The 27,530-nt window shown below is 32.3% G+C and overlaps 1 protein-coding gene and 1 long non-coding RNA gene across 2 annotated transcripts; both read right to left on the reverse strand.

The window, feature by feature from the left end:
- Positions 1–4,457: 4,457 nt before the first annotated feature.
- Positions 4,458–10,216, reverse strand: LOC143247555 (uncharacterized). Its single transcript, XR_013026609.1, has 3 exons — positions 8,826–10,216; positions 7,566–7,698; positions 4,458–4,549 (listed from the first exon to the last, which is right to left on the reverse strand). It is a non-coding gene; the product is annotated as an uncharacterized LOC143247555 (long non-coding RNA).
- Positions 10,217–11,873: 1,657 nt separating this feature from the next.
- On the reverse strand, positions 11,874–26,528 carry LOC143247546 (cytochrome P450 3A11-like). Its single transcript, XM_076495818.1, has 13 exons — positions 26,462–26,528; positions 25,785–25,838; positions 25,085–25,181; positions 22,009–22,137; positions 20,681–20,918; positions 19,396–19,538; positions 15,519–15,651; positions 14,789–14,861; positions 13,661–13,769; positions 13,363–13,451; positions 12,687–12,827; positions 12,369–12,534; positions 11,874–12,151 (listed from the first exon to the last, which is right to left on the reverse strand). The coding sequence occupies exons 3-13, from the start codon at positions 25,157–25,159 to the stop codon at positions 12,074–12,076; spliced, it is 1,374 nt and encodes a 457-aa protein (XP_076351933.1). The 5' UTR covers positions 25,160–25,181; positions 25,785–25,838; positions 26,462–26,528; the 3' UTR covers positions 11,874–12,073.
- Positions 26,529–27,530: the final 1,002 nt, after the last annotated feature.

Consider the following 27,530-nt stretch of genomic DNA (forward strand, 5'->3'; position numbering starts at 1 on the left):
TTTGAGGACACGACCTGAGTAACTTCACGAGTTCGGCACATTAAAGCGCCATCTGATTGTCATTCCGGCTAGTTGGAAATAAATGAAAATACGGTTGGTTATGACAGGATGTTTTTAATAGTTGGTGGCATGGTTGCTTTAAAGTGCCGTTAATTTTGTAATAGAGTTGATCGTTTAATCTGTTGTTTCAACAGAAGATTGTAAACCATTGTATATTGCGATGGTTATTTGATTTTAACTGTTATTGTTGGAATAAATTGTGCAAACTTCTTTATTCAGATCTGTTTGAAAAAGGTTGATTGTTTAGAACCGATGGCTGACACTTTCTGTATTTTTTTATCTTTAACTAAAAGCTTTGTAGTTTTTCTATCGCGACGAATCACATTTACCCTTTTTCTTCGTCATGTTTCAGTGGTATTGGTCGCATTCTCATTTCGAATCTCTTAAAAGTTTTTAGATTTATTATTTCGTTTTGCACAAACTAAGTTTCTCAATTTGTTCCAATGTTAAAACTTTATCTCTTTCTCTTGGGGTGGGGCCAGGCATGCGACTCGTAATCTGAGGGTCGCGGGTTCGCATCTCGGTCGCACTTAACATGCTCGCCATTTCAGCCATGGAGGCGCTATAACGTTACGGTGAATCCCACTATTCGTTGGTAAAGGAGTGTCCCAAGAGTTGGCGGTTGGTGATGATGACCAGCTGCCTTTCCTCTAGTTCTACACTGCTAAATTAGTGACGGCTAGCGCAGATAGCCATCGAGTAGCTTTGCGCGAAATTGAAAAGCAAACAAACAATATTATATATATCGCTCGCATGATTGGTTAGAAGACCACTCCTTCCAACAAAGGTATTTCATGATTTCGTAGAATTGTTTTTTTTTTGTTCATTGAAGTCTAACTACATATATGTTATTCATGTGAAATAAAAGACTTTCATTTGATCATCTTAAATATTTTGCCATCTAGTGTGTAAAATTAAAATTACATTCAATAAAAGAAATTATCGATTGTTATCATTTGAACTGTTTAATTCAATTTTGTGACTATATATTTGTTATTTATTTATATTTCAACTAAACAAAATTATATCTGATAAATTATCCGAACAATAACTTTGCTAAGAATCAATTAATCACATTTTGTTTCAGGAAAATGTGTAATTTCTCAATTATGACCTTTTTTAAAGACAATGTTTGAAAAATGATATAATCCAAATGTTCTATTAGCAAAACCGTTTTAGTTAAATCTTTAACATCTGTATTGATCAGTCCAGAGGAACGTATGCAAAATATATTAAGTATATATGAGTGGAGGAACATAACATTGGAGTTCATTGTTACTTATGTTTATTTACTTGATGTATTCTAACAAAAAATATTAATTATAACATACTGTCTCAAATTGTTAATGTAAATAGGATTTGGAAAATATGATTTTAACCTACTGATGATTAAAACAACATGAACTAATTAGAATTACATCATAATGGATCAATTTCTTTAAATATTGTTTGAGAATTGTCTGAAATACAGAATATCCATCATTTGCAATCGGAAAACCAAATTAAAATAAAAATTAACTTCTCTTTATCGTTTAAGATTCATCCTTTTTCTGTTAAATACATAACTGAGCATTATTGGAAAAAGAAAAATATCACTTGTCTTTATATTAAATAATCATTATAAATTGAAGTCTATATTTGCTTTTGTGAAACAGTGCACAATTGATACTATAAAACTCCTTAATAAACAAATAAATAATTGTTAGAATGTTATTTTTCATTGTATATAGTATTTATAATACGATCTATCAATATACAAAAGTATGATTCTGTTTAAAGTAAAAACGTTCAAAATACCTCCTGGGATATTAATTTCAGGATGACTTGAACTTTCAATATCAGATGTAATATTCTACTTTGGAGTTGATTCTCGAGGACTATTTTGTTGTTCTCGAAATTTGCGTTCAGCTTTTCAAGAATTAATTTTTGTAGCCATCTTTATTTTTGAAGAGATAGATTTCTGGGAAGAACTGCTGGTCACCACAACCACAGCCAGCTTTTGGGCTTCTCCTATCAACTGTTATATTTTAACGATGTAATTAACAAAATAGCAACATCATTCAAGTTCACGACGCAAAAGTTGCTAGGCCTATCTATAAAGGAATCAAACACAATATTTCTTAAAGCTAAGATTTTTAAATCTAGTTTAGTCCAACTTTTGAAAATCTTCAGATATAAACACCTAACATGTCTGTTGTACGAACATTCAAGTTATTTCTAATAATCAAAATATTGAATATTTTGTGTATTTAACCAGGATAAAATAGGTAGTTTATTTTTTATAAAACAATATTAAATTATAGATGAATAGCATAGTTCGCTCTTACGCCTTTACTTATCTTTACCGTCCACGTGTATAAAGTTATTGTAGTATTGTATGATGTCATTAACCATTTTAACAAGAAATAGGTATATAGTTAATTCACTAAAGTATTTTGATTTTGAAGGTGTCCATGATTTAATGTTTTTACAGGAAAGAATACCAATACACTTGTCTCGGTGTTAAGATACGTCTTTAATAACTGTTATATTTCTTTTTAACATGCTCGTATTTTCAACCATAGCAGTGTTATAATGCGAAGGTGTATCGCGATGTGAACAAGTTATCTTCAGTCTAACTTATCACTGTTACACTAGGAACAGCTTGGAGATAGGCATCTTATAGTTTTGTGCAAAGTTCAAAACGAACATTTTACAATCCTTAAGGATTGAGTGGATGGGACCTTCAATAGTGGGTATACGTTTCATTTTTAGTCAAACCTTTGGACTATAGACCTTTTCCAAATATTTGTTTTGATTCATCTTCCTATAAAATTCGCTGTGTGCTGACGTCAGGTTTTCACTCTTTCCTGTACTATGTGAAAACTGTAGCCGGTAAACTTTCAACAGTAAAATGTTTTTTCATGTGACAAAAGATGATAAATATATAAAAGTAATTTTAATGAGATGACTTAGTGTTAAACAATCGTCACAACAGTATTGTTTTTATATGTTATTTACTCACACAGTAATTCTATATTTGTATAGGAACTTTATTATGCATAATTGATACAACTAACTTATGTAATACTCCAGCTACAAGTTGTTTAAGATACTAACTGTTAATCCAATAAATCTGTTTATACCACTTGTTTTAAAATTATTCCACTTTGAGAGAATTCCAGTAATCCCACCTTTCGTTGGTGAAAAGTATAGGCCAACAGTTGGTGGTGACTGGTATTGATCAGTTCTCTTCTTTATAATATATCACTGCAAGTTTAGAATCGATTAGCATAGACAGCCCTCAAAACAAACCGAACTTCTAACATTCCTTAGGAGTTGATCAGATGGGACATTCTATAATAGATGTATGTTTTAATCCATAATTAAATATTTAGAATAAAGAGGTTCTCTGAATGTAGGCTTAGATTTCACTGTTGTAACAGAGTGACGATTCTCGTAAAACAGAAAAATATTTGCTATAGAGAATGCTACCTAGAGTTTAAACGGATGTCATTGTTAAACATCAACAAAGCAATAGCAACTTTAATTGTTCTTTCTAAACACAATTCTCTGCTATTTTTGCAGAGTATTTACATAAATGTATAATACCTTGTGATCTTAATGAACCTTCAACATCCTTAGAAAAATTGTGTAAACAAACCAACTTATTCACTGAATACCTTTCTGAAATATTTAAAATCTACCCGTTTTTTCATAAGCAGCACTACAAAAGAGTAAATAATCACATTACAATGTTGACTTTTTCAAATCCATGTTTCTAGTGTACTATAGATCTACGAGGATTAAGGGATAACAAGAGCAGTTTGTCAAGACCCTTCAGTTTATTATAGTTCTATAATTACACCTTTGTTTAATAACACAGAAACTAACAAGCACACCTATAGTCAAAACTATAATCAACAAAAATAGATTTAATAATGTTAATGTGTTAAATTTATACTGATACATTTCCTGAATTAATTAAAGAACTATTAATTATACGAATATTTCATTCCACTAGAGGACACTACTAGACAGGAACTACTTTCAGGTGAATGCCACGTCCTGGCACAACTGTAACGAACTTAACATTATGCTGGATATCTCCCTGAAAGAGAAGAAAAGACTTCAGTTACTAATAAATAAGTAAAACAATTCTATTTCACACAGTTCAAATGTGATCGGAAATAATTATTACTTTTTACTTATTTTACTGTTTACTTTGTGATCTATCTTATATTCTTATCTTATCATCTGAAAGAAAATTATAATTTTGAGATAACTGTGAGTGTAAACAAACTTGTGTTTCTTACTCCATAATATTCAAAACTTGAAACTTACAATTTCTGTCTTCTCAGAAGGAACTAGCATGTAAGCGCGTAAGATTCTGCACAAGGCTAGTTTTGCTTGTAGCTGCCCCATTCTCATGCCAATACAGTTTCTTGGTCCAGATCGAAACGCTTGATAGGCCATGGGGTGAATATCCTTCTTATTTTCAGGAAGAAACCTGTATATCATGACATTATAACAACTAAGTTTCAAATCAGGAAATTCCTAGTTCTCTCTCCAACTAAAAGTAAATATTTTCGAAGAAAAATATCAATAAACCTGTAAAAATAACACAAAGTTATAGGTATGTATTACGTATTTAGTGTTTACCTCTCATGCTTAAACTCGTATGGCTCAGACCAGATCCCTGGATCGTGATGGAGGTGCCAAATAGGGACCTGTATGACAGTTTATTTGGGGATTTTTTAAATCACCTAGCTGGTAGTCCTCGTCAGAAACTCTGTTAACAAATCTAAACAAATAAACATACATGTATTTCTTGTCTCATTACTCGTTTAGCATCGTTAGGAGTAGTGGAAGATTACTACCACTATTCAATAGAATAGTATTTCTTCCAAAAGGATCTGAGAAAATCCTCACATATTTTCACTGATATAGGTGTCGATAAATAATCCTGACATCATTAATTCAGTTGTAAAGGTTTCACAAATTGTTGGAATGTTTTGTCTGTTAATTTAATGAGAATAAAGTGGGACGTTTTTTTAAATTCGTGTCTTAAGTATCTTTATTTATAGGACAGTTCTGACTTGAGTATACAAAACTAGCATATTTTTGTAGTAAGTGATTCATTTGAATTAACATTAATACACCAGTTTTTGTACAAAATAAATTAGATTATTTATGAATATAGCTTGAGCGTTTTGGTGTTGATTATTGATTATAATTTACACCTAAGATATTGGTTTTGGTAAAGGGCGCCATTTTCAATTGAAAGAAGAACAAACGTACCCTACAACTGGAGGGTACAATCGCAGATATTCCGAGAAAACTTGGTTTAAATATCGAAGTTTGTTTACTGTGGTGTAATTTAAGACACCCTAAAATACAATATTAAGAATGAAAATAAATATTTAATGTTTTGATTAGAAATCTATTAAAATATATTCACGATAAATTTAGTATAAACTGTCTCAAACACCTGAGAGTAACAATCTATTGAAAAGGTTTTAAAACAGAAATGATTGAAGATTTTAGTTTAGAATTCTAGTTTATATTTTAGATACAGATACTGGACATCTTGTCGGTTGACCAGTATATGGGTTGTGAAACCGAGGGCTGAACTTGTTGTTTCATAACTGTTCAAATAAACAAGACTGACATACTGTTTCTGTATCTATGATAATTATGTAATAAGTAGAAAAGCAGCATGAACATTTTGAATATTCCAACAATAATAATATCTAATACCTTTATGACATCTTTCTATGTTTTAATAAAACATTTAATGTAATAATTTTATTTACTACAAAAATGTTCTCGAAACGAGTAAGTACAGTTTGTGTACGTTTTATACAATATGAAAAATACCAACAGAAGACTGGTAAACACTAGTATGTAAATTGAATGAGTTTAATTTCATACAGTTATTAATCAAACAAAAGGATCGTATAAATATGACATGTAGTCACTGTAGAATCATAACCTTAAAGAACACATACAAAGGTATAATTGCCAACTCTTGGGCTACTCTTGTACCAACGAATAGTTGGATTGATCGTAATTACGAAAAAATAAGTAAAAAATTTCTGTGCTACACAGTTTAAATCTGATCGGAAATAATTATTACTTTTTACTTATTTTACTGTTTACTTTGTGATACATCTTATATTCTTATATCATCAAACAAAAGTATCGTATAAATATATGACATGTAGTCACTGTAGCATCATAACCTTAAAGAAGACATAAAAACAGATAATTTTGTTAAAACTTAAATATCAATATGTTTCCTCATCCTTCCACACATACAAACAGAAAGTAGGGAAACCAAACAAACTGGTTTTCACTTTCCAACAGCCAATCATATGAGAGCACAATGAAATAACTAAGACACTTGAGTAACAGAAATCAATCCATAATAAAGTTCCCTTTAATTAATACTTATTTTCACAGTTCATCTGTGAACTTCATCGCGTCAATATGTGAGAATGTTAATATTGTTAACTGTGGTTTGCCATCATTAAACAAATATTCAATACAAGAATAGTTGAAAGAAATTGTTCACATACAGAGACAAAATACATCACTTCAACTGCTTCTTTTATAATACAGTTAACCACACATATACTATATAGTGTAAGTACAGTAATTTTACATAAATATTGTACTTCTTACAGCACGTGGACAAGAGATTTATCCAGCTAATAAGAAAGTGATACAATTTGTTTTAATTTCCCCATCTGTAATAATTTTCATCTGTTTCTTCCCTTCCTTCGAAGTTTCTGGTCAAATAAATACACAAACGTGAATACAACGTAACCAAATAAAGATTTGACCAGTTCTGTATCTTTTTTTGCACATCAGATCAGTTACCTTGATTAAAATATAGGTATATGCTTCGTTAAGAACAGTAAAATACAGTTTAACATGACCTGGTTTTGATAGACTTGTAGCTATTGGATAACCGTTGCTAAGACAAAGTAAACAAAACAAAATTTGAAAGAATACTGGTTCACGATCAGTGGAATAAGTAAAGATGTGAACATGTTTACCTTACAAATGAATCGAAGTTTCAAATGTTTAGTAAATATGTACAACAGTTTGTTAAAAGGTAGAGAACAGAAGGGTATCAGAATCAAATTACTACGTCACAGTTCCAAGTGATGTTCTATAGAATAATAATTATCACATGAAACAGTAAATATTATGCTTGACCAATTTCTCGTACAACGAGGGTCGAATAAATCTAAAAACTGTTACCAGGTTCCTAATTGCAATTATAGATATTTAAATATACGTTAAATTCATATATTTATTCAGTCAACAATTTGAAATTCACATGTAACTTTACATCGATGTAACAATTCGATAAACTGACGTTACTAGACTATAATATTAAATTTAGTTGATGAATGAAAACTGTTTCACAGACACTCGTGTCTTGGTCATTATTGTAGATACTCTAAGAATGTAGTTTGTTTTTAATCTTTGAGATGTGTTATTTTTATGTTCACCTTTCTCATCATTAGAAACATCATTTGTTGGCTCGTCTTCACCAGATGTCAGGTGTTTAACAGTGACATTTTCAATGTCTTCTTCAGCCATTCTAGCATCCAACATCATCTGCAGAAGATCAGATCTTTGAAGCTAAAAAAAGAGAAAATATTTATATATACATAACATGGTGATTAACCAATAAAACGATTTTGCAGTAAAATACGAATGTTATTTGTAGGAGAATAACTAAGTTATGAAACATAAAATATGTGTTCATCTCAGTTATATTCGTGTTAACATAGTGAATAATTCTAAGTTTTGAAAATATCTAAAAATACCTTCCTAATTAATATATACTCTAGTTTTCAATAAGAGTATAACTTACATTTATCTGTTAACTAACTAAAAATACTTATGTATCAAAAAGTAGTATTTCATCAAATATATTTGTTTTCATCCTATTTTACATTTATCTTTAAATAGAAACACGTAAATGTCCACCAATAGTATTTTATCGAATCATTTTGTTATTCATCCAGTTTTCAGCGTTGTTTGATAACTGATATTCTCAAGAATACTTTAGATTAAAAGGCATTCAAATATATTTTGACCAAATATGACCTTCTTTTGTTTGTTTTGGAATTTCGCACAAAGCTACTGGAGGGCTATCTGTGCTAGCCGTCCCTAATTTAGCAGTGTAAGGCTATAGGGAAGGCAGCTAGTCATCACCACCCACCACCCACTCTTGGGCTACTCTACCAACGAATAGTGGGATCGACCACACATGATAACGCCCCTACGGCTGAAAATGCGAGCATTTGTGGCGCGATCGGGATGAGAACCCGCGACCCTCAGATTACGAATCGCATGCCTTAACACGCTTGGCCATATGACCTTGTGCTTGGCGAGTAAACATTATTACATAAATTGACAGATCTTCTTTATAAAAGTCCAGTTTCAACACACGCAGAGCAGAATGATTTCTGATGAGAAATACCGTTCTTTGAAAGAAATTACTTGAAACACCACTTCTGATTTATAATCCTTTATGGCTATTTCACGTGATAATTTGAAATTGTTTCTTTCCGAAAAGTCAGTAAAAGTGTGTGTGTGTTTTATCAGAGCAAAGCCACATCGGGCTGTCTGGTGAACCACCGAGGGGAATTGAACCCTTGATTTTAGTATTGTAAATCCGAAGACATAGCGCTGTACTAGCGAAGGGCTTTAGTAAAAGTAATAGTTATTACAGATATGATGAGAAACAGAAAATGTTTTACCGCAGGATTCCTTTGTCTACTCTCTATCACTTTTGTAACTCCTTGGATTAAGGATCTTCCTGGAGTTGAGAATATCTGATGCCATATGACATCCACCAGTTTCCGAATTGGATAAAGGATATTGTAAAGCTCAGGTAAGCACACTAAAAATCAAGGCCATTTATCAGTAAATCTCTGTATAAATTTAAATTAAGCATTGTCAACATTCAAATACTAGATAATTAAATTTAAGTTCTCGTTAACTGTATTTTCGTTCATAAATAGTTCATTTTTGTTCAAAATTTCAAACTTTGGCATTATAGATATCACTCAAAGTCTTAACGTAAAGTTTTCATTCTTACAAGTGTCCCCACAAAAGTATCACCACAAAATCTACAGAATGTCTTCATAGTATGACCTATATGCTTACGTGTCCCAGTCTGTTAACGAAAAATGTTTCATTTCAATTACATAAATGTACAAAACTATATTATTCATGCATTACCGTTTTGATTTATTTCATAATTTCAATATCCATGTAACCCATAATAAAGTGTTAAAATACGTAATATGAACATTTTATGTACAACTGTGATACATAATTCAATTTGCAACCTTTATAGTACTGAAAATGAACATTTTTCATATTAAAATATATAATTAATAACCAGTATATTCATTCGATTAATAGTTTACTATTTTTGTGAACAACAATTAAACGTGTATTTTCAAAGGCTGCCTGTGTTTTTCACCTTCCTCTGTCCTTCCACCATCGTAAGAAATCTACAAATTTAGGCACCTAAGAACTTGAAGCTCTGTGTGAATGTATGTGCCTTATTCTTGGTGGTTCTGACTCTGGTTATTAGTTTTACACCCATTTTTTACGATCTTGTGATTTTGTCCTCCAATTCTTAAACTCAGTAGAACCCATTTTACCTGAAAATTGTTCAAATGTTACGTTTTCTTTAAACTGTCATAAGCTCGTAAATCCCGCCCTTTTGTAAATAAGGATTTCCCAATTGTATGACTGAGTAGATCAATTGCAGTTACAAACGTAACGTTTTTTAAAATATTATTTGTTTTTTAAATAATGAAAACATTCAATCTAGAGCATGGTATAGTCAGGTGGCTAGGGCGCTGGACTCCTTATCTGAGGATCACTGGTTCGAATCCCCGTCATACTAAACATGATCGTATGGCTGTATAAAGTCACCGTCAATCCCACTATTTGTTGGTAAAAGAGTAGCTCAAGAGTTGGCGGTGGGTGGTGATGACTAGCTGCTTTCTCTCTAGTCTTATACTGTTAGATTAGGGACGGCAAGCGCAGATAGCCCTCGAGTAGCTTTGCGCGAAATTAAAAAAACAAACAAACAATTATAATAACACTTAACTATTTTAATCGCTTACCTTTGTTTGAGATTTGGTTTTGATTATTAAATATTTACTAGCAGAAACCACAAAACATTTGTGGTCAAATGAGCATCTTTATAGCCACAGTATTTCTTTAAATACGTAACTTTTAGAATAATACAAAATAATTATAATCCTAAACACCGAAATCTGCAAGTCCACCTGTCTTAGGCCTAAAATTAGTTATTAACAACGGTCTATAGTCTTTGCCAAATCGTTTGCATACTGTTCCATGTTCATGTTACTGTCTACATGCATGGAGTAGTTTTTAAATTAAATACCTTGGTAGTAACAGAGAAGATAGCGCCTTCGCTTTGGCAGCTGCCACTCCTGCGAGACTCGTACTGACCGGTTCCATGTTAAACTCACCAATGTTTTTAACCCAAATTGATAATAATCATGTAGTCAAAATCCTTAATTTCTACCAAGTGCGAGGTTAATGTAGGATTGTTTAGTCTTCGAGCACCCCTGTGGGATAATATTTCCTTAGTAATATTAAACTTATTCCTAAAAAAAACCCTGTCAGGATTGTGTGTATGTGAAGGTAACGTATGATATTACAAAGATGTACGAGTTGTTATTCTGGTCTGTTTCAGCTGTTTTGAGCATTTTGTTTATTTGAAACATTCACACATCTGTTTTGTGTATTTTGTCTTATAGCAAAGCTACATTAGACTATCTGCTGAGTCCACCGAGTGGAATCGAACCCCTGATTTTAGCGTTGTAAATTCGTAGACTTACCGCTGTACCAGTGGAGGACCATCTGTTTTGTAAGAAATGGTCTGCTTTTGATGTAATCTCTTGTGAAAGATATCAACGCTTTGTTCAAACTTCAAATAGACTAGTGCTAGGTACTTTTAAAATTTAAAATCAAAAGCAGCTAAAATGTAATAGAAACAGATCTCATCAACATAGCTTTAAGGTGAGGAAAAGGACAGCGCTGTCGATTCCAGGTTGTCGTATCTTTCTATATGGGGGTCATCCGGTAGTCAGGTTCGTTTGGAGGCATTAGGCCGTCGTATCTTCCTATCTGGAGTGTCAGCCGGTAGTCCAGGTTGTTTGGAGTAATTGTGACTGAAGCATCTAGCTGCAGTCAACACTCTAATCTCCATATTTATAATTTACTGAAGTAGTAGATATATATTTTAATTCAGAAGTAAATATTTAGCATATAGAGATTCTCTAAATATAGGCTTAGAATTCTTTAACCACAGTGCTGACCGTATACTGACATCTTTTACAGAGATTTCACTGTAGTAACAGAGTAAGCAAACCTTTCACGATTCTTGTAAAACAGAAAAAAATATTCACTAAAGAGAATGTCACCTAGAGTTTAAACAGATATCATTATTAATCATTAACAAACAAAAAGGAAAACTTCTACACTTTAACTGTTATTTATAAACGACATTTCCTGCTAGTTTTGTAAAGAATTTACATAAATGTATAATTCCTCACAATCTTAATGAACCTTCAACATCCACAGAAAAAAAATTGTGTAAAAAAAACCAACTTATTCACTGAATCCTTTCTGAAACTTTTAAAATCAACCTTTCATACGCATCAATAAGAAATAGTAAATAATCGCATTACAAACTTTTACAAACTTATGTTTCCAGTGTATTACAAATCCACAAAGATTAATTATAACAAGAACCGTACGTAACATCAATCACTTTATTTTAATTATATAAATACACCTCCACCCATCAATACAGAAACTGAGTAACACATTTTGATTCAAAACTAAAGTCCACAAAAATAGAGTAAATAATATTAATGATTCAGCTGATATATTTACGAAGGTAATTAAAGAACTCTTATTTTATATGAATAGTTCTTTCCACTAGAGGCCATCACTAAACAGGAACGACTTTCACATGAATGCCATGTACTGGACCAATGGTTAGAAACTTGATCTTATATTGTATTTGTCCCTGAAACACAAGAAATAAGTAAAAAATCTCTGCTACACAGTTTAAATTTGATCAGAAGTAATATTTTATTTTTATACTTATTTTAGTATTTACTTTGTGATTTATCTTTATGTACTTATTGCATTATTTGTAACAAAATTATAATTTTCATATAACTATGTTTGTGAATAAACTTGTTTTGTTTTCACCTCTCTATATTCTAAAATGAGAAACTTACAATTTCCGTTTTCTCAGAAGGAACTACTTTGTAGCCGCGTAAGATTCTAGCCAAAGCTAGTTTGGCATGTAGTTGCCCCATTCTCATACCAACACAGTTTCGCGGTCCAGATCCAAACGCTTGATAGGCCATAGGGTGGATATCCTTCTTATTTTCAGGGAGAAACCTGTATATCATGACATTATGACAATTGAGTTTCAAATTATACATGTTCATAATTCTTTCTCCAAAATAAAGAAATGTTTTCGAAGAAAAATATTAATAAATCTGTAAAAGTAACACAAAGTTATAGGTATGTATTAGCTATTTAGTGTTTACCTCTCAGGTTTAAACTCGTATGGCTCAGACCAGATCTCTGGATCGTGATGGAAATACCAAACAGGGACCTGTATGGTAGTGTCTTTGGGGATTTTAAAATCACCTAGCTGGTAATCCTCGTCAGAAACTCTGTTGATAAACCTATAAAAATAAAAAAGACATGTTTTCGTTGTCTCATTGCTCGTTTAGCATCGTCAGGAGGTAGTGGAAGATAATTATCACTATCCAATAGAATAGCATCTCTTTCAAATTGAATCGAGGAAATCCTCACATGTTTTCACTGGTAAAGGTATCGATAAATAATTATGACATCTTTAATTCACTTCTGAAAATTTTGGAAATTGGTAAAATATTTTGTCCGTAATTTTTGCCTCATCTTTGAGAAAACGTTAATTTCATGAAAATTAAATGAGACAATATTGTTTAAACATTGTATCTTAAATATCCTTCTTTGTACTAAAGTACTGACATGAATATAAAAAAAAAAACTAGCATATTTTTGTAGTAAGTTATTTACGTGAATTAAAATGAGTACACCAGTTTCAGTACAAAATAACTTAGATTATTTATAAACACAGCTTCACATGTTTGGAAGCGAGTGTTTTGTGTGGTATTTTACAAAGATGTTGGTTTTGGTAAAGGGCGCCATTTTGAACTAAATGAAGAACAAACTCACGTGATAATTGGCGGATACAGTCGCAGAGATTCTGAGAAAACTTGGTCTAAATATTGCAGTTTGTTCACTGTGTTGTAATCTAAGACACCCTAAAAAAACAGTATTAAGAAAGAAATGAAATAAATAATATATCGGTTGGAAATCACGTTAAAAATGTATTTACAATAAATTGGCTACAAACTTTTTCAAACACTTGAGAATAACAATCTATTGAAAAGGTTTTAAAACTGAAATTATTGAAGATTTTAGTCCAGAATTCTACTTTATATGTTAGATACAAATAAAATTCAGGTCTTACATCTTGTCCTATGACATCGTTTATTTCTTCACGAATCTTTTCCTGGACATCTTGTCGGTTGACCAGTATATGGGTTGTGAAAGCGAGAGCTGTACTTGTTGTTTCATAGCTGTTGAATTAAAGAAAACTGAGAAACATATTTTGTATCTATTATTTATGTGTAATAAGTAGAAACGCGGCATAAACATTTTGAATATTCAAATAATAATAATTTTACAGAATCGTAACCTCATGCTCACTGCCAGTACAGCGGTAAGCCTACGGATTTACAACGCTAAAATTAAAGGTTCGATTCTTCTCGTTGGGCTCAGCAGATAGTTCGATGTAGCTTTGCTATGAGAAAACACAGAAGCACATATAACCTTATTGAACAGATACAAACGGAGAATTTTGTTAAGACTTAAATATCACTACAATTCCTCATCCTTCCGCACATAGAAAAACAAAAGTAAAAACAAACGAACAAACTGGTTTCAACAGCCAATCCGATGAGAGTACAAGGAAGTAGTTATCATAGTAACAGTCATCACTCCACAACATGGTCCGGCATGGACTGGTGGTTATGGCACTTGACTCGTAATCACAAGGTCGCGACTTCGAATCCCCGTAACACAAAACATGCTAGTCCTTTCAGCCGCAGGAGCGTTATATAGTGACAGTTAATCTCACTATTCGTTGGTAAAAGAGTAGCCCAAGCGTTGGCGATGGGTGATGATGACTAGCTGCCATCCCTCGAGTCTTACACTTCTAAATTAGGGACGGCGAGCGCAGATGGCGCTCATGTAGCTTTGCGCGAAATTCAAAAGAAACCAAAACGAAAACACTCCACAATGAAGCTCCCTTTGCTTGCTACTACTTTCACAGTTGGTGTATGAACTTCATTCCGTCAATTTTACAGAATGTTATAAAGACTTTCATTGTTACTCAAGTTTACCAGTGTTGTTGACTGGGATATGTCATCATTAGACAAATATGAATATTTGAAAGATATTTTTTACATACAGTGCTAAAAAAACACGTCACTTGCTTCTTTTATAATACAGTTAACCATACACATACTATATAGTGTAAGTACAGTAAATTTACATAAATGTTGTACTTACCATAATAGGTGAGCAAGAGACTTACCCAGCCAATAAGAAAGTGATACAATTTGCTTTAATTTCCACATCTGTACTAAACTTCATCTGTTTCTTCTTGTCTAATCAAATAAATGGACAAACGTGTATACAACGAAATACAGGTAAAATATAGTAACATGACCTGGTCTGGATGGACTTTTAGTTGCTGAATAACCACTTCCGAGACAAAGTAAACAAAAAAAAAAAATCAAGAGAGTTTTGGTTCACGATCAGTGGAATAAGTAAAGATGTAAACATATGATATTTACAAATAAATCGAAGTTTCAAATGTTTTGTAAATATCTACAGTTTGTTAAAAGGTAGAGAACAGAAGGGTATCAGAATCAAATTACAACGTCACAGTTCCAAGTGATGTTCTGTAGAATAATAATTATCTTATGAAACAGTAGATATTATGCTTGACCAATTTCTCGTAAAACGAGGGTGAAGTAAACCTCTGACCTACAAAACTGTTACCAGGTTCCTAATTGCACTTTTATATAATTAAATATACGTTAAATTCATATATATATATATATTCAGTCAACAACCTGAAATTCACATGTAATTTTACATCGATGTAACAATCCGATAAACTGACGTTACTAGACTATAACATTAAATGTAGTTTTTGAGTGAAAACTGTTTCACAGACACTCGTGTCTTCGTCATTATTGTAGGTAATTTAAGAATGTAGTTTGTTTTTAATCTTTGAAATGTGTTATTTTTATGTTCACCTTTCTCATCATTAGAAACATCTTTTGTTGGCTCGTCTACACCAGCTGTCAAGTGTTTAGCAGTGACATTTTCAATGTCTTCTTTAGCCATTCGAGCATCCAACATCATCTGCAGAAGATCAGATCTTTGAAGCTAAAAAAAGAGAAAACATTTATATATACATAACATGGTGATTAACCAATAAAACGATTTTGCAGTAAAATACGAATGTTATTTGTAGGAGAATTACTAAGTTATGAAACATAAAATATGTGTTCATCTTAGTTATATTCATTTTGACATAGTGAATAATTCCAAGTTTCGAAAATATCTAACAATAACTTCCTAATTATTGTATCAAGGTGCTATAGTTCGTTTTTCATTACGAGTGCAACTTACATTTGTCATTAAAATAACCCCCCAGTGGCTCTGCGGTATGTCTTCGGACTAACAACGCTAATAACCGAGTTTCTTAGTGGGCAGAGCACAGATAGCCCATTGCGTAGCTTTGTGCTTAATTCAAAACAACACCATTAAAATACATATTTAAACAGTAATATTTTATTGAATACATTTTTATTTATCAATTAATTAAATGAAATTAATTAAACATCAGACATTATTTTGTTATCGAATATATTTTTGATAGATCCAGTTTTACATTTGTCATCAGAAAGAAACACGTAAATGTCCAATACCAGTATTTTATTGAATCCGTTTGTTATTCATGCAGTTTTAGAGTTGTTGACAACTGATTTTCTGAATGTAACACAAATTTTGTTCCCAGATAGTATGTATTATTTCTTAATTGCTTTTGTTGTAAAAGTACAGAAAATGGCCATTATTCGCTTCAAACTTTGCTTTTGTGACCTGGGTAATGAAATTTTGATATTAACCTATTTTCTATGTAAAAACAGGCAAATTTGCACATTTTCATTTACTTAAGGTCTGAATAAAACAACATATGAATCAAGATATACATGTATTTATGCTAAAGTTATACAAAAATGTTTAGAAGTGAGTAGTTTCTCGAGATTTACGATTGTAATGTAAATCACTTTCAAGTATCAGCCTCCAAATATAGCCTCCCATCATGTTTTCGTTATCCGATCCTTGGTAGCGGCGTCCAAAGTCTAGTATATCATGGTTGAACGCTTGCCTTGCTCCTCTGAGTATTTAGGCTTTCAGGGATATTCTGCAGCCAATTCTGCCGTAGTTCTCACCAGAGCCTCAAGCAGTTCCACATAATTTTCTGCCTTGTGATTGCTCAAGAAGCTCCGAACCACTGCGACAAACCTGCCCCAAGTTTTTTCCTTCCTACTGAGCTTCTTGAGGAATTCTGTGCACTCCAGGATCTTTATTTGTGGTCCAACGAAGACACCAGCTTTGACCTTTGCCTCAGACAGCTTAGGGAAAAAGTCACGAAGGTTCTTGAAGGCTGCAGACTCCTTATCAAGAGCTGTGACAAATTGTTTCATGAGACCCAATTTTATGTGCAATGGTGGAAACAACACCTTCTGGAGGGACACTCGTGGCTCACACTTGACATTGTGCCTCCTCACAGAGAACTTGGTCCGTTGTGGCCAGTGCTTTCTGTTGTAATGCGCTGCGGTGTCCCTGCTGTCCCAAAGGCAAAGATAACAGTAAAACTTTTTAAAGCCTCCTTGGAGACCCATCAAGAATACCACCATTTTGATGTCTCCGATAACCTCCTAGCCATAGTCATCATACTTCAAGGCTTCTAGCAAGATCTTGACACTGTTGTATTCATCTTTGAGGTACACCGAATGAGCCAGGGATAGAAACGGATACTTATTCCCGTGGTTAAGCAGCACAGCTTTAAAGCTTCAGGATGGGCTGTCAATGAAGAGTTGCCATTTGTTCTGATTCCAATTGCCTCAAACAAACCGGATACATTGTGGCAAAAGCAGAGTTCATTTTGACGAATGAAGATGTTTGAAAATATCGGTGACGTTTCCTTTGATTTGTGACTTGCATACTTTCATTCTTGAAAATTCTTGTAAGTTCTATAACATTCTAGAAAGTTCTTGAAAATTCTCTATCACCAACTCAGCACTGAATCTGCCTGGAATGTTCTGGAAAATGGGTACATTTAAAATTTCATTACCCAGGTCACAAAAGCAAAGTTTGAAGAGAAAAATAGGTCTTTTCCATTTACTTCAGGCATAAGCAATTAGGAAATAGCACTTTCTGCCCAGGAACAGGAAAAAGTAACAATTTTGTTACATAGTGTTATATTAACTTGTCCTACACTTAAACCAAGTATGACCTCGTGTCTAGTGTGTTAGGCTGCGGATCGAATCATACAACATTAGAGGTTCGATACTGATAAAAAAACATTTCATATTTTCAATATAGAACAGAATAATTTCAGATAAGTAAATCAAACCTTACGGATTTCTTAACATGACACTTAACTGATATAAACATAACACGTCGTTCAGGCTTAAAATTATTGTATAACTTTCAGGTCTACTCAATAAACGTCCATGAAACAAAACAAAAACTGAACATATGAAGAAACCAAATAAACACAGCCAGAAAACTGTGTTCACATGATAAAATTAACGATGAAATAAACAAAATAAAACAACACTTCATCAACATCAACAAATTTCCTAAAAAAACTGTTAAAGAAATTATACTCACACACCTAGACCAACAACAAACAAACAATAAATCCCAATATACAACAAGATACAAAACCTTATACTGTTGCATATCATATGTTCCCGACATCAGCGAAAAAATAACCAACATTTAGAAAAAAACTTATAACAAAACACAACATTCCACTAAACACCCAATGTATTCAAAAACCAGGTACAAAAATAAAGTACATACCATGTAAAAACTACATTGACAAATAGAACACAAACATTATTTATAAAAAAATGCAACAACTGTCACGACTTCAATATTGGAGAAACAAGCAGGAAAATGGAAACCAGTATGAAGAACACAATAATAATACCTTCACACGTTTTTGAACACTACAAATCAAATAAACATAACCATAGAGAACACTCACGCACTAAGTAAAGAAAGAAATATAAACTAAACCAAAGAAGCTGTACTAAATAACTCAAACAATTTTTTTTTTTAAATTTCGGGCAAAGCTACACCAGCGCTGTTTGTGCTAGCGGTCCCTAATTTAGCAGTGTAAGACTAGAAGGAAGGCAGCTAATCATCACCAACCCCCGCCTAGTGATGGGCTAGTCTTTTACCAACGAATAGTGGTATTGACCGTCACATTATAACGCCCCCACTGCTGAAAGGGGGAGCATGTTTGGTGCGACGGGGATTCGAACCCGCGACCCTCAGATTACGAATTGAACGCCTTAACCCACTTGGCCATGTTGAGCCAAAACCAAAATTAAACCAATATAAAGGAACACCTTTCTACCTATACTAATTAATAACCCAACATATACTGTAGCGCCCCCTACAATTATGCAACCATTCACACTTTCCTTCCTAACACATGTGCCCGGCAACGGTCAGTTGAAAACTCTCTTTGTTAACCTAAAGATGACCTAAGAAGGTGGAAACGCTGTTCTTTACTTTATTTTAATAAACGTTTTAACACCCATACCAGCCGTCTTGTGATACACTTTCACTTCAAGTGGATTTATTGTCATCACGAAATTATTGTATCAGTTCTCAGATCTACTTAGTAAAAGTCCAGTTTTATCACATGCAGTAGATATTGATATCTGATGATGATAATAAACTCTGTTCTTTAAATTAAATTAGTTCAAAACCACTTCAGAGTTAGAGTTGTTTATGACTAATTGACTTGGAATTGTCTCTTCCCGAATATTTAGTAAAAGTAACAGTTATTATCTATATGATGAAAGACAGAAACGTTCTTACAGCTGGATTTTGTCGTCTTTCCTCTATTACTTTCGTAACTCCTTCGATTAAGGATCTTCCTGGAGTTGAGAATATCTGATGCCATATGAAATCCACCAGTGTTCGCAATGGATAAAGGATGCTATATAGCTCAGGAAAACACACTAAAATCAAGGTCGTTTTTAGTAAATCTCCATTGAAACTTCTAAATGAACAATTATTTACATACAAAGATTAAAACATTCAACTTATGCTCCGCTCAGAAGTAATTTAATTTTGTTCAGAACTTGAAAATTTGACATTATGTAAATCACAAGAAGCGTTAAAACGGAGTTTTTTTCTTTATGACGAGAAACCCATTTGAAATAAAATGTATCTCAGAACGGCTGGTATGGGTATTAACATTATTATTGATAAGGAGAGGACAACGTTTCAACCTTCCTAGGTTAACCTGAAGATGACCTCGGAAGGTCGAAACGTTGTTCTCTGCTTGACAATGAAGGTGATAACACCCATTCCAGGCGTTCTGATATACATTTTTAAAACGAAGTTTCATTCTTACAAGATCCTCATTCCCTCTTAAAATCCCATCTCTTGTGTATCCTGTTCCGTACAAAATGACCAACGTAATAAGAATTATGGGATCTTCAGTATTTCAATTATGTACTTTACAATTGTAAAATCTGAGGTTTTATTAAAATTTGGTTCAGATCAAATTTAGAGATTACGAAGTAATTTATGAATTATTCAGTTACATTAACTATACTTTTATTAATTTTTTAACAATGGATATTTCATATTGTCTTATGAAGAGACTGAGAGTAAGGATAAATTATGTTAACTCTCAATAGAAGTTATGAAACACGTACAGAGTCAAACACATGTTTTTGCTTGCTAAGAAATTCTTAACGGAATGTTAAATATTTTGTGATATCTTACAGAATAAAGATAAAATGAAATTAATTAGTACATTAATTAAATTAAGATCGTTATTCGATATATATGTGTGGTGTATTCTTATTACTAGTACTGTATAGGTGTAATAATAATTGCCGCAAATGTGAGGATTCGATACTTTTATTTTCGATAGTCTATTTTTCAGTTATTATGCTGATTGTATATTAGACATTGATGTCACACACTCTGCAGTTTCTAATCTTTGTTTGAAAATGTGTTTGTAATACAGCAGGCTCTTGTTTATTGGATATATTTAACTTTGGAAAACAAACTGGAAAAATAAACGACTGGTGGAAACAAAGAACCAAAATTCACCTTTTGAACGAAATTAAACCTAACTCAAACATACGTAATAAAAATATTAAGAACCCGGAAGTCTGAGTGTTGGCAACAGCTCTGGAGTTGGTTAGAAAGGGATTGTTTGGATTATGCTGGACATTCGTCTGGATTCCAAAAACCGTTTGACCAATGACATCAACGGTTAATTCTTGGTACATCTCGTATATATCGAAGTCTTCCTCTGTTTGGGATTTTTGGGCAATTTTTTCCATTAGGACCTCAAGACATTTCTGCAAGATTGGTGTCATCTGAAACCCAAATTAGTTTATTGCAGACTGTATAATTAATTACAAGAATTCTAAAATTAAATGTATAGAATTACCCTTACTATATTAATTATTTATAAATATAATAATTACAAAATTATACATATCTATATTAACGTAAAATTATCTGTAAAATTACAAACCTGATTTTATTTCAAGTAAAACTAATCAACGTTAAACCTAAATTATGTAACATTGCATCAAAGGCAGCAAAGAACCATCTGGTCCATCTAGATTGTCCTACCTATTAAATTAAACTAAACACTGACAAACTCGATGTCATCACCTATAATTCAAATAGTAATCAAACTTTCCTCAACCTCCCTTAAAGTAATTGCTTCTAACACATTTGAAGGCAATCCGTTCGAAGACCAACCATCTTGTTACAAAAATAAAGCTATGTTAAATAACTTCTATCTTACCAAATGTATATCCGTGTCCTGTAATCTTACCATTCTCACCATTAAATACGAAAAAAAATTAAAATTATCATTTTTTAAACAATCATAAAGACTTCAATTGAACGCCCTCTACATCTCTTATGCTATTTTTTTACAAGAAAACAAGGTCAGAAATTTTGACCTAACCTCGAATGACACCATTTCTATCGACTTGTCATCTTAGTAGCTATCCTCTGTTTTATATTCTTGTTTCATCAGTTTATGGTGCTATCTATGTCACGGATCCCGAAACTAAACATAACTATATGTTCTTTAACCAGTGACGTCTACGATAATATTATAATATTTTATATTCAATATTTCTGTAGATACAACCTATAATTTTTTTCTTCTTTTGTCCTGCCTCTAGAGCAGCAACACTTAGGTTGGATTAGTTAAAGGACAAATGAACCAGAAAAATAAATCTATTTATTCCTTAATATTGTTAAGGCTATTCCCATCAAAATTATATTTATAATTAAAATTGTATTATCACACTGTAATCTCTACAGTATTGTTTAAACGTGTAAAAGATGATAATATAGATGTATGTAAGAAGTGTCTGACGATAGTTACTGTTTCAAGAACGTGTTAAAACAATGTTTAAGTTGTAGACTAAATATAATACTTACCTGTTTCATCTTACTGGAACTGAAGGTTGGAGTGATGAGACTACGAACTTCCTTCCAGTGTTTTCCACGTTTGTAAACAAATTGTGCTTGAAATTCTTTAATTGGCTGAATACATCCAGGGATTAACATCTGTGGAGATAAGCGTGATTTTATACGTTTAAACAGTTGATGAGATACAACTATCATAAGTATACAACTAGAATAATAAAACTATCATAAGAACACAACTATAATAACACAGCTATCATAAGAATACAACTATAATAATAAAATTATCATAATAATACAACTATCATAAGAATACAACTATAATAATACAACTATCATAAGAATACAACTAGAATAATAAAACTATCATAAGAACACAACTATAATAATACAGCTATCATAGAAATACAACTATAATAAGAATATAACCATAATAATACAACTATCATAAGAATACAACTACAATAATACAATTATCATAAGAATACAACTATAATTATACAACTATAATAAGAATGTAACTATAATAATACAACTATTATAAGAACAGCTTAGTTAAGTAAAACACGTCTAAAGTAAAGATGAAGATTGAAATGAAAGTTACTGAAAACTACACAAAAGACAACATTTGTAATATTTTAAAGAAGAAAGTAACAAATAGTCGAGAAGCTTGGTTTATTGCACAAAGCCGTCTCTAATTTAGCAGTGTAAGACTAGAAGGTAGCTAGTCATCACCACCTACCACCAACTCTCGGGCTACTCTTTTACAAACGAATAGTGGAATTGACTGTCACATTATAACGCCCCCACCGGTGAAAAAGCGAGCAAGTTTGTTGCGTTGAGGGATTCAAAACCGCGACCCTCAGATGACAAATCAAACGCCTTAACCCACCTGACCATGCCGGGCCGTCTGAAAGTTCACCTAATAAACAGTAAAGTAAAGAATATTATAAGCAGTCTTATGAATAAACTGTTTAAGGCGTTGGTATCATTAAAATCATTATTCTTATTGTTTATTTCACTATACTAATAATCAGTAATTATAATATTAAAATTCTTGTTTTTAGGATAAAGATTCTCGACAGGTTATCTGCTCTCTGTCCTCCGCCGGGAATCTAACTCCAGTTTTAGTGCTTTAAGTCAGTAAGATTACCAGATTCACCTGGGAAAATACACATAAACCCCTGATTTAACCTGTTCTAATAACAGTATTCCTACTACAGTCTATTTGTTTTAACCTCTTCAGTGCCGTAGACGAGATAACTCGTCCAAGCCGATCGGTAACACAGTGCCACGGACGAGTTAATTCGTTCTCAAAAATACCTAACTTCAACGCTAGATGTCAACACCATACATGCATTTGACCTACTTACAAATTGTTTCACTTTCTATCCAAAAAGGCGTCACGAAGAAAGTTACAAAATGAAGAAGCATTAGAGTTGTATTGTAGCAGCTGAAATACTTGACAGTCAACAGGTTAAAGAACATTAATTCACCACTTACTGTTAACTCAATAACAACGTTTCGTCGAAAAGTGTTTCATAAATGTCTTGGTTTGTGTCTTGTAAGCGCGAACTGTAGAATGGGCTGTCTGCGTTCTACCAAATACGAGTACCAAAACCTTATTTTCAGCATTATAAGCCCTCATTTCTACCGTTGAACACTCAGACGTAAAGTAGTATAGGGGCATATTGAGAAACAAAAATTAATGATGTTTATGGATGTTTGGTAGACATTTTTCTAAGTGATTCACTGATCGTGTAAGATGTACGACTGCAATAACTATTTTGGATAGGTTCGTGTCTTCCATTCTTCTGTGTGTTTATTGTTGGTTTTAATAAAAAAAATGCTAGCAGAGATCCTCACAACATCTGGGACCAAATTAATAAAGTACAACAGTAAGTCTTTTAATTCGCATTTCTTTAGTAATACAAAAGAATTATTTTAGTAGACACTTAAATCCACAATTTCACTTGTTTTAGTCCTAACTCTAGTTAAGCCTTTGTTAAAAACAAATTATATTTGATAACGAGGTAAATCAATACTGTAACTTATGTACACTTTTGGTTTAGTTGAATCAGGGCTAAACTTCACCACACTTAATACCATCAATAAATAATGTTCTACGACTTAACGATAGACCTTTTTATAAACTTTCAATACATTACATAAAATGTCTGCTAAAATATATTTACGTCCTTTCAGTCGTAAATTGACAATTCAACAAAGATATATTTTCAAATTGGCCCGGCATGGTCAAGCGTATTAAGGCGTGCTACTCGTAACAGAGGGTCGCGGGTTCGAACGTTATAATGTTACGGTTACCCCCACTATTCGTTAGTAAAAAAGTAGCCCAAGAGTTGGTGGTGTGTGGTGATGACTAGCCGCCTTCTTTCTAGTCTTACACTGCTAAATTAGGACCGGCTAGCGAAGATAGCCGTCGAGAAGCTATGCGCGAAATTAAAAACAAAACAAAACAAAAATCTTTTCAAATTGTCAAAAAATTCAATTTCTTTGTATATTTTACTCCAGTATGTCTTTAATTTTCAATCAATAGTAGACTATTTGCTTATAATTGACAGGAAGCCAAACTACTTAAATTACGTAATATATTGCTAAGACATCATTGCGTTACCGAAAGACAGACAGACAGGTGCATAATGTTTTATATAATATTAGATTTTTATCAAACTTTCACGCATAACACCTGTAGGAAAATGCGAAAAATATTCAAGACTAGACTTTGCAACATGTGTGTGTCCCAACAGTACAGAAGTATTTCTGCAGACTTAGAATACTAGAGTTTGGCTTCGATGTCCGTGACGTCGAAAGGACAGATATTTATTTTTGTATATTTATTCTTAATCAAAAAAGTAACTGATTAATTTCTCTAAGAATATTCTGAACTAGTTATGGAAAGGAAATTGTCAGTTATTTTAGTGTTATGGTTTAATTATTGACACATTTTTATCCTTATAATAGACTGTCACTTTTCAACACCCTTGTTGTTTAAAATGTTACAAGTGTAACATTGTTTGTAAAATAAACTTGTGATTTTCAAATTAGTTTATAGGTGGCGCTTTCTTACCGGTCTACTTGTAAACTTTTGGAAATCCCTGATTTGAATTTGTCTCAAAAGGTCCAAATCCGCTACGATAATCATAGGTAATCGTCCGAAGTAGTATCTAGGAAATAAATTATGCAGTGTTTAGTAACAGATGTTCAAGAAGATATGTGAAACAGGACCTTTTCTAATTTGTTTGGGGTCTTTTAACATTGTGTAAGGATGTTTGATAAAGATATTTACATAAGACATGGTCTCTATTGGTCAAAGGTCAAGCAAATATCTGATAGAAATGTGTATTAGTATATTATATATTATCTTTATCTATCTCGGATAATGCTATGTTACATATGATTAGTTTGTTAGTAACACAAATAAGATATTTTTTTACCTTTTCTTTCAATTTGTTAGATATAGCCTCATATTAAACACATTTATGTTGTTCTTAATATTTTATTTATGTTTGTAAAACAACAGACTAGAACAAATATATATAATATCATGTCCAGTTTCATACGTGTTACTTCCCAGAAAGAACCAATAGTCTTTATTGTAGAGATAAATGTAAACCTGTCTATAATATTTGTACTTGATGTAGTCTAGCTTTAACAGAATGAAGTTAGAGAAAAGTTTCAACGTCTGTTCTATAGATGGCGCTCATTTAAATAAATAAAAATTCACGTTAACAATTTGGTCATTTTCTGAAAGCTGTAAAACAACTTACCCACAAATCTTCCCATACTTTTTTTATCCATTCTTCATGACATTTAATAGCACCCTTTAATAGAGAGAAAAATATATACATTAATTATGTATGTTGAAGATAAAGTAAAAATTTAACAAACGCTGTAATCGAAAACAATTATGATAAAGTTAATTGTCTTTCCAATACACTTCTGAGAATCATTAAGCTTGAGCCAACAAACTGACAATTATTAATCCTGTAGTACAAGTACAATTTACTCTACAAAGTAGAGTCTATTAAAACAAGTCCTTGTTTTTGTTTAATTGTAAACAGATCTTTTACACACGTTTCGTGTTTAAACTATTTATTTGTAATGTTTCTATCGAAAGAATTATTATTATATCTTATTTTTCGTAGCCCACATTTTACATTTTTACAATATTTTACTTGATTTAAAAATGTTGAAATCCCAATATCCTTATTCTGTAAACTTAGACCTTGAGAGGAAACATTATAAGTCGTAAAAATGGTTTAATTGTTGTATTTCATATTTAAACAAAACTGAAACCAAACATGTTCATGTGATAGTTCAAAACTCCCAATTCGTTGATTTTTAAAAATTTTTGAACTTCTAAGAAACTTCATTTAAATTTAGAATAATAGATTTTCTCGAATTTTGTTTCAAATATTAGAATTTAAGTATATTGTTTCGAAACCTTGGTTTGAAATTCTCTCAAGTTTCCAAAGAAAAGGTTTGGTTTTGGTCCTGGAATGCCAAGGTCTTGAAAGAAAGACAACTTCTTCTGTCGCCACCTGTGGTAGAACAAGACAAAACTGTTACGTCACTCTTACTAGTTTAATAACAAATGCTTGCACACATCCAGCTGTTATTACAAACATAACGTGATGATTCTCAACCAGATAAGTCGAATTAAAACAAGTTAAATGTATGGAAACTTACAATTCAATGTGCCTATATTCTACTTTTAAACTAACATGGCAACATAAAAAAGTGCTGAGTTAAAATATCAAATAAATAATATTCTTGGTTGGTCCCAAAGAGTAATTACGAAAACCAATTACTTTACTTACTCAGACTAAATTAATCAGCTACAATGGTTTCTAACTACTGAATAATTCGCCAGTACATCTACCTTACAGTATCTTTTTGCTTGAAAGAACAATAAACGTCGCCATATTTGCAATCATGAAATGGAAGGTCCTCAATTTATCCATCCTATGTCATGTTGCAAATATTCGTATATTGTTTGAAATAATCCATTGAAATGCTAAATTACAAGCAGAGGCCTTTCTAGAATTTTTTTATTTAGCGCGATATGTTTTTTTTGGGTTTTGAATTTCCCGCAAAGCAGTGTAAGAATAGAGGGAAGGCAGCTAGTCCTCACCACCCACCGCCAAGTCTTGGGCTACTCTTTTGCCAACGAATAGTTAGATAACTAGGGTAAACAAATTATGACTTTAATATTAACTGCAGTCACAACAAAGTGGAAATGATTGAGGTCTCACTGTATACATGACTTGTGACAAATTTTCTTGTTCAAAATTGGTGACGTCATAGAAATTTTAATTATAATGTTATAGAAGTTAAAGCTTTCAAGTAAACCAGTTTTAGTCAGCTGTATTTGTTTCAAAACGCACACTAATGGGTAATGTTGGAAACAGTTCTTATTCATACAAAGTAAAATAAACCCTCGGATACGAAGATAACCTCATAAAACTAGTGTACTTCCTCACGTTCTCACATCAACAGTGTTCTCTTTAAAT

This window comes from Tachypleus tridentatus, chromosome 3 (genome assembly GCF_004210375.1).
Source record: "Tachypleus tridentatus isolate NWPU-2018 chromosome 3, ASM421037v1, whole genome shotgun sequence".
Classification (NCBI taxonomy): Eukaryota; Metazoa; Arthropoda; class Merostomata; order Xiphosura; family Limulidae; genus Tachypleus; species Tachypleus tridentatus.

Coding starts and splice junctions, on each gene's coding strand:
- LOC143247546 (XM_076495818.1), bottom strand. CDS start 25,159: ATGATTATCGTAGCGGATTTGGACCTTTTGAGACAAATTCAAATCAGG. Junction 19,539..20,680: donor GTTCTTAATATTTTTATTAC/GTATGTTTGAGT, acceptor CCTTGATTTTAG/TGTGTTTTCCTGAGCTATAT. Junction 12,152..12,368: donor CTTCTGAGAAAACGGAAATT/GTAAGTTTCTCA, acceptor CTTGTGTTTCAG/GGACAAATACAATATAAGAT.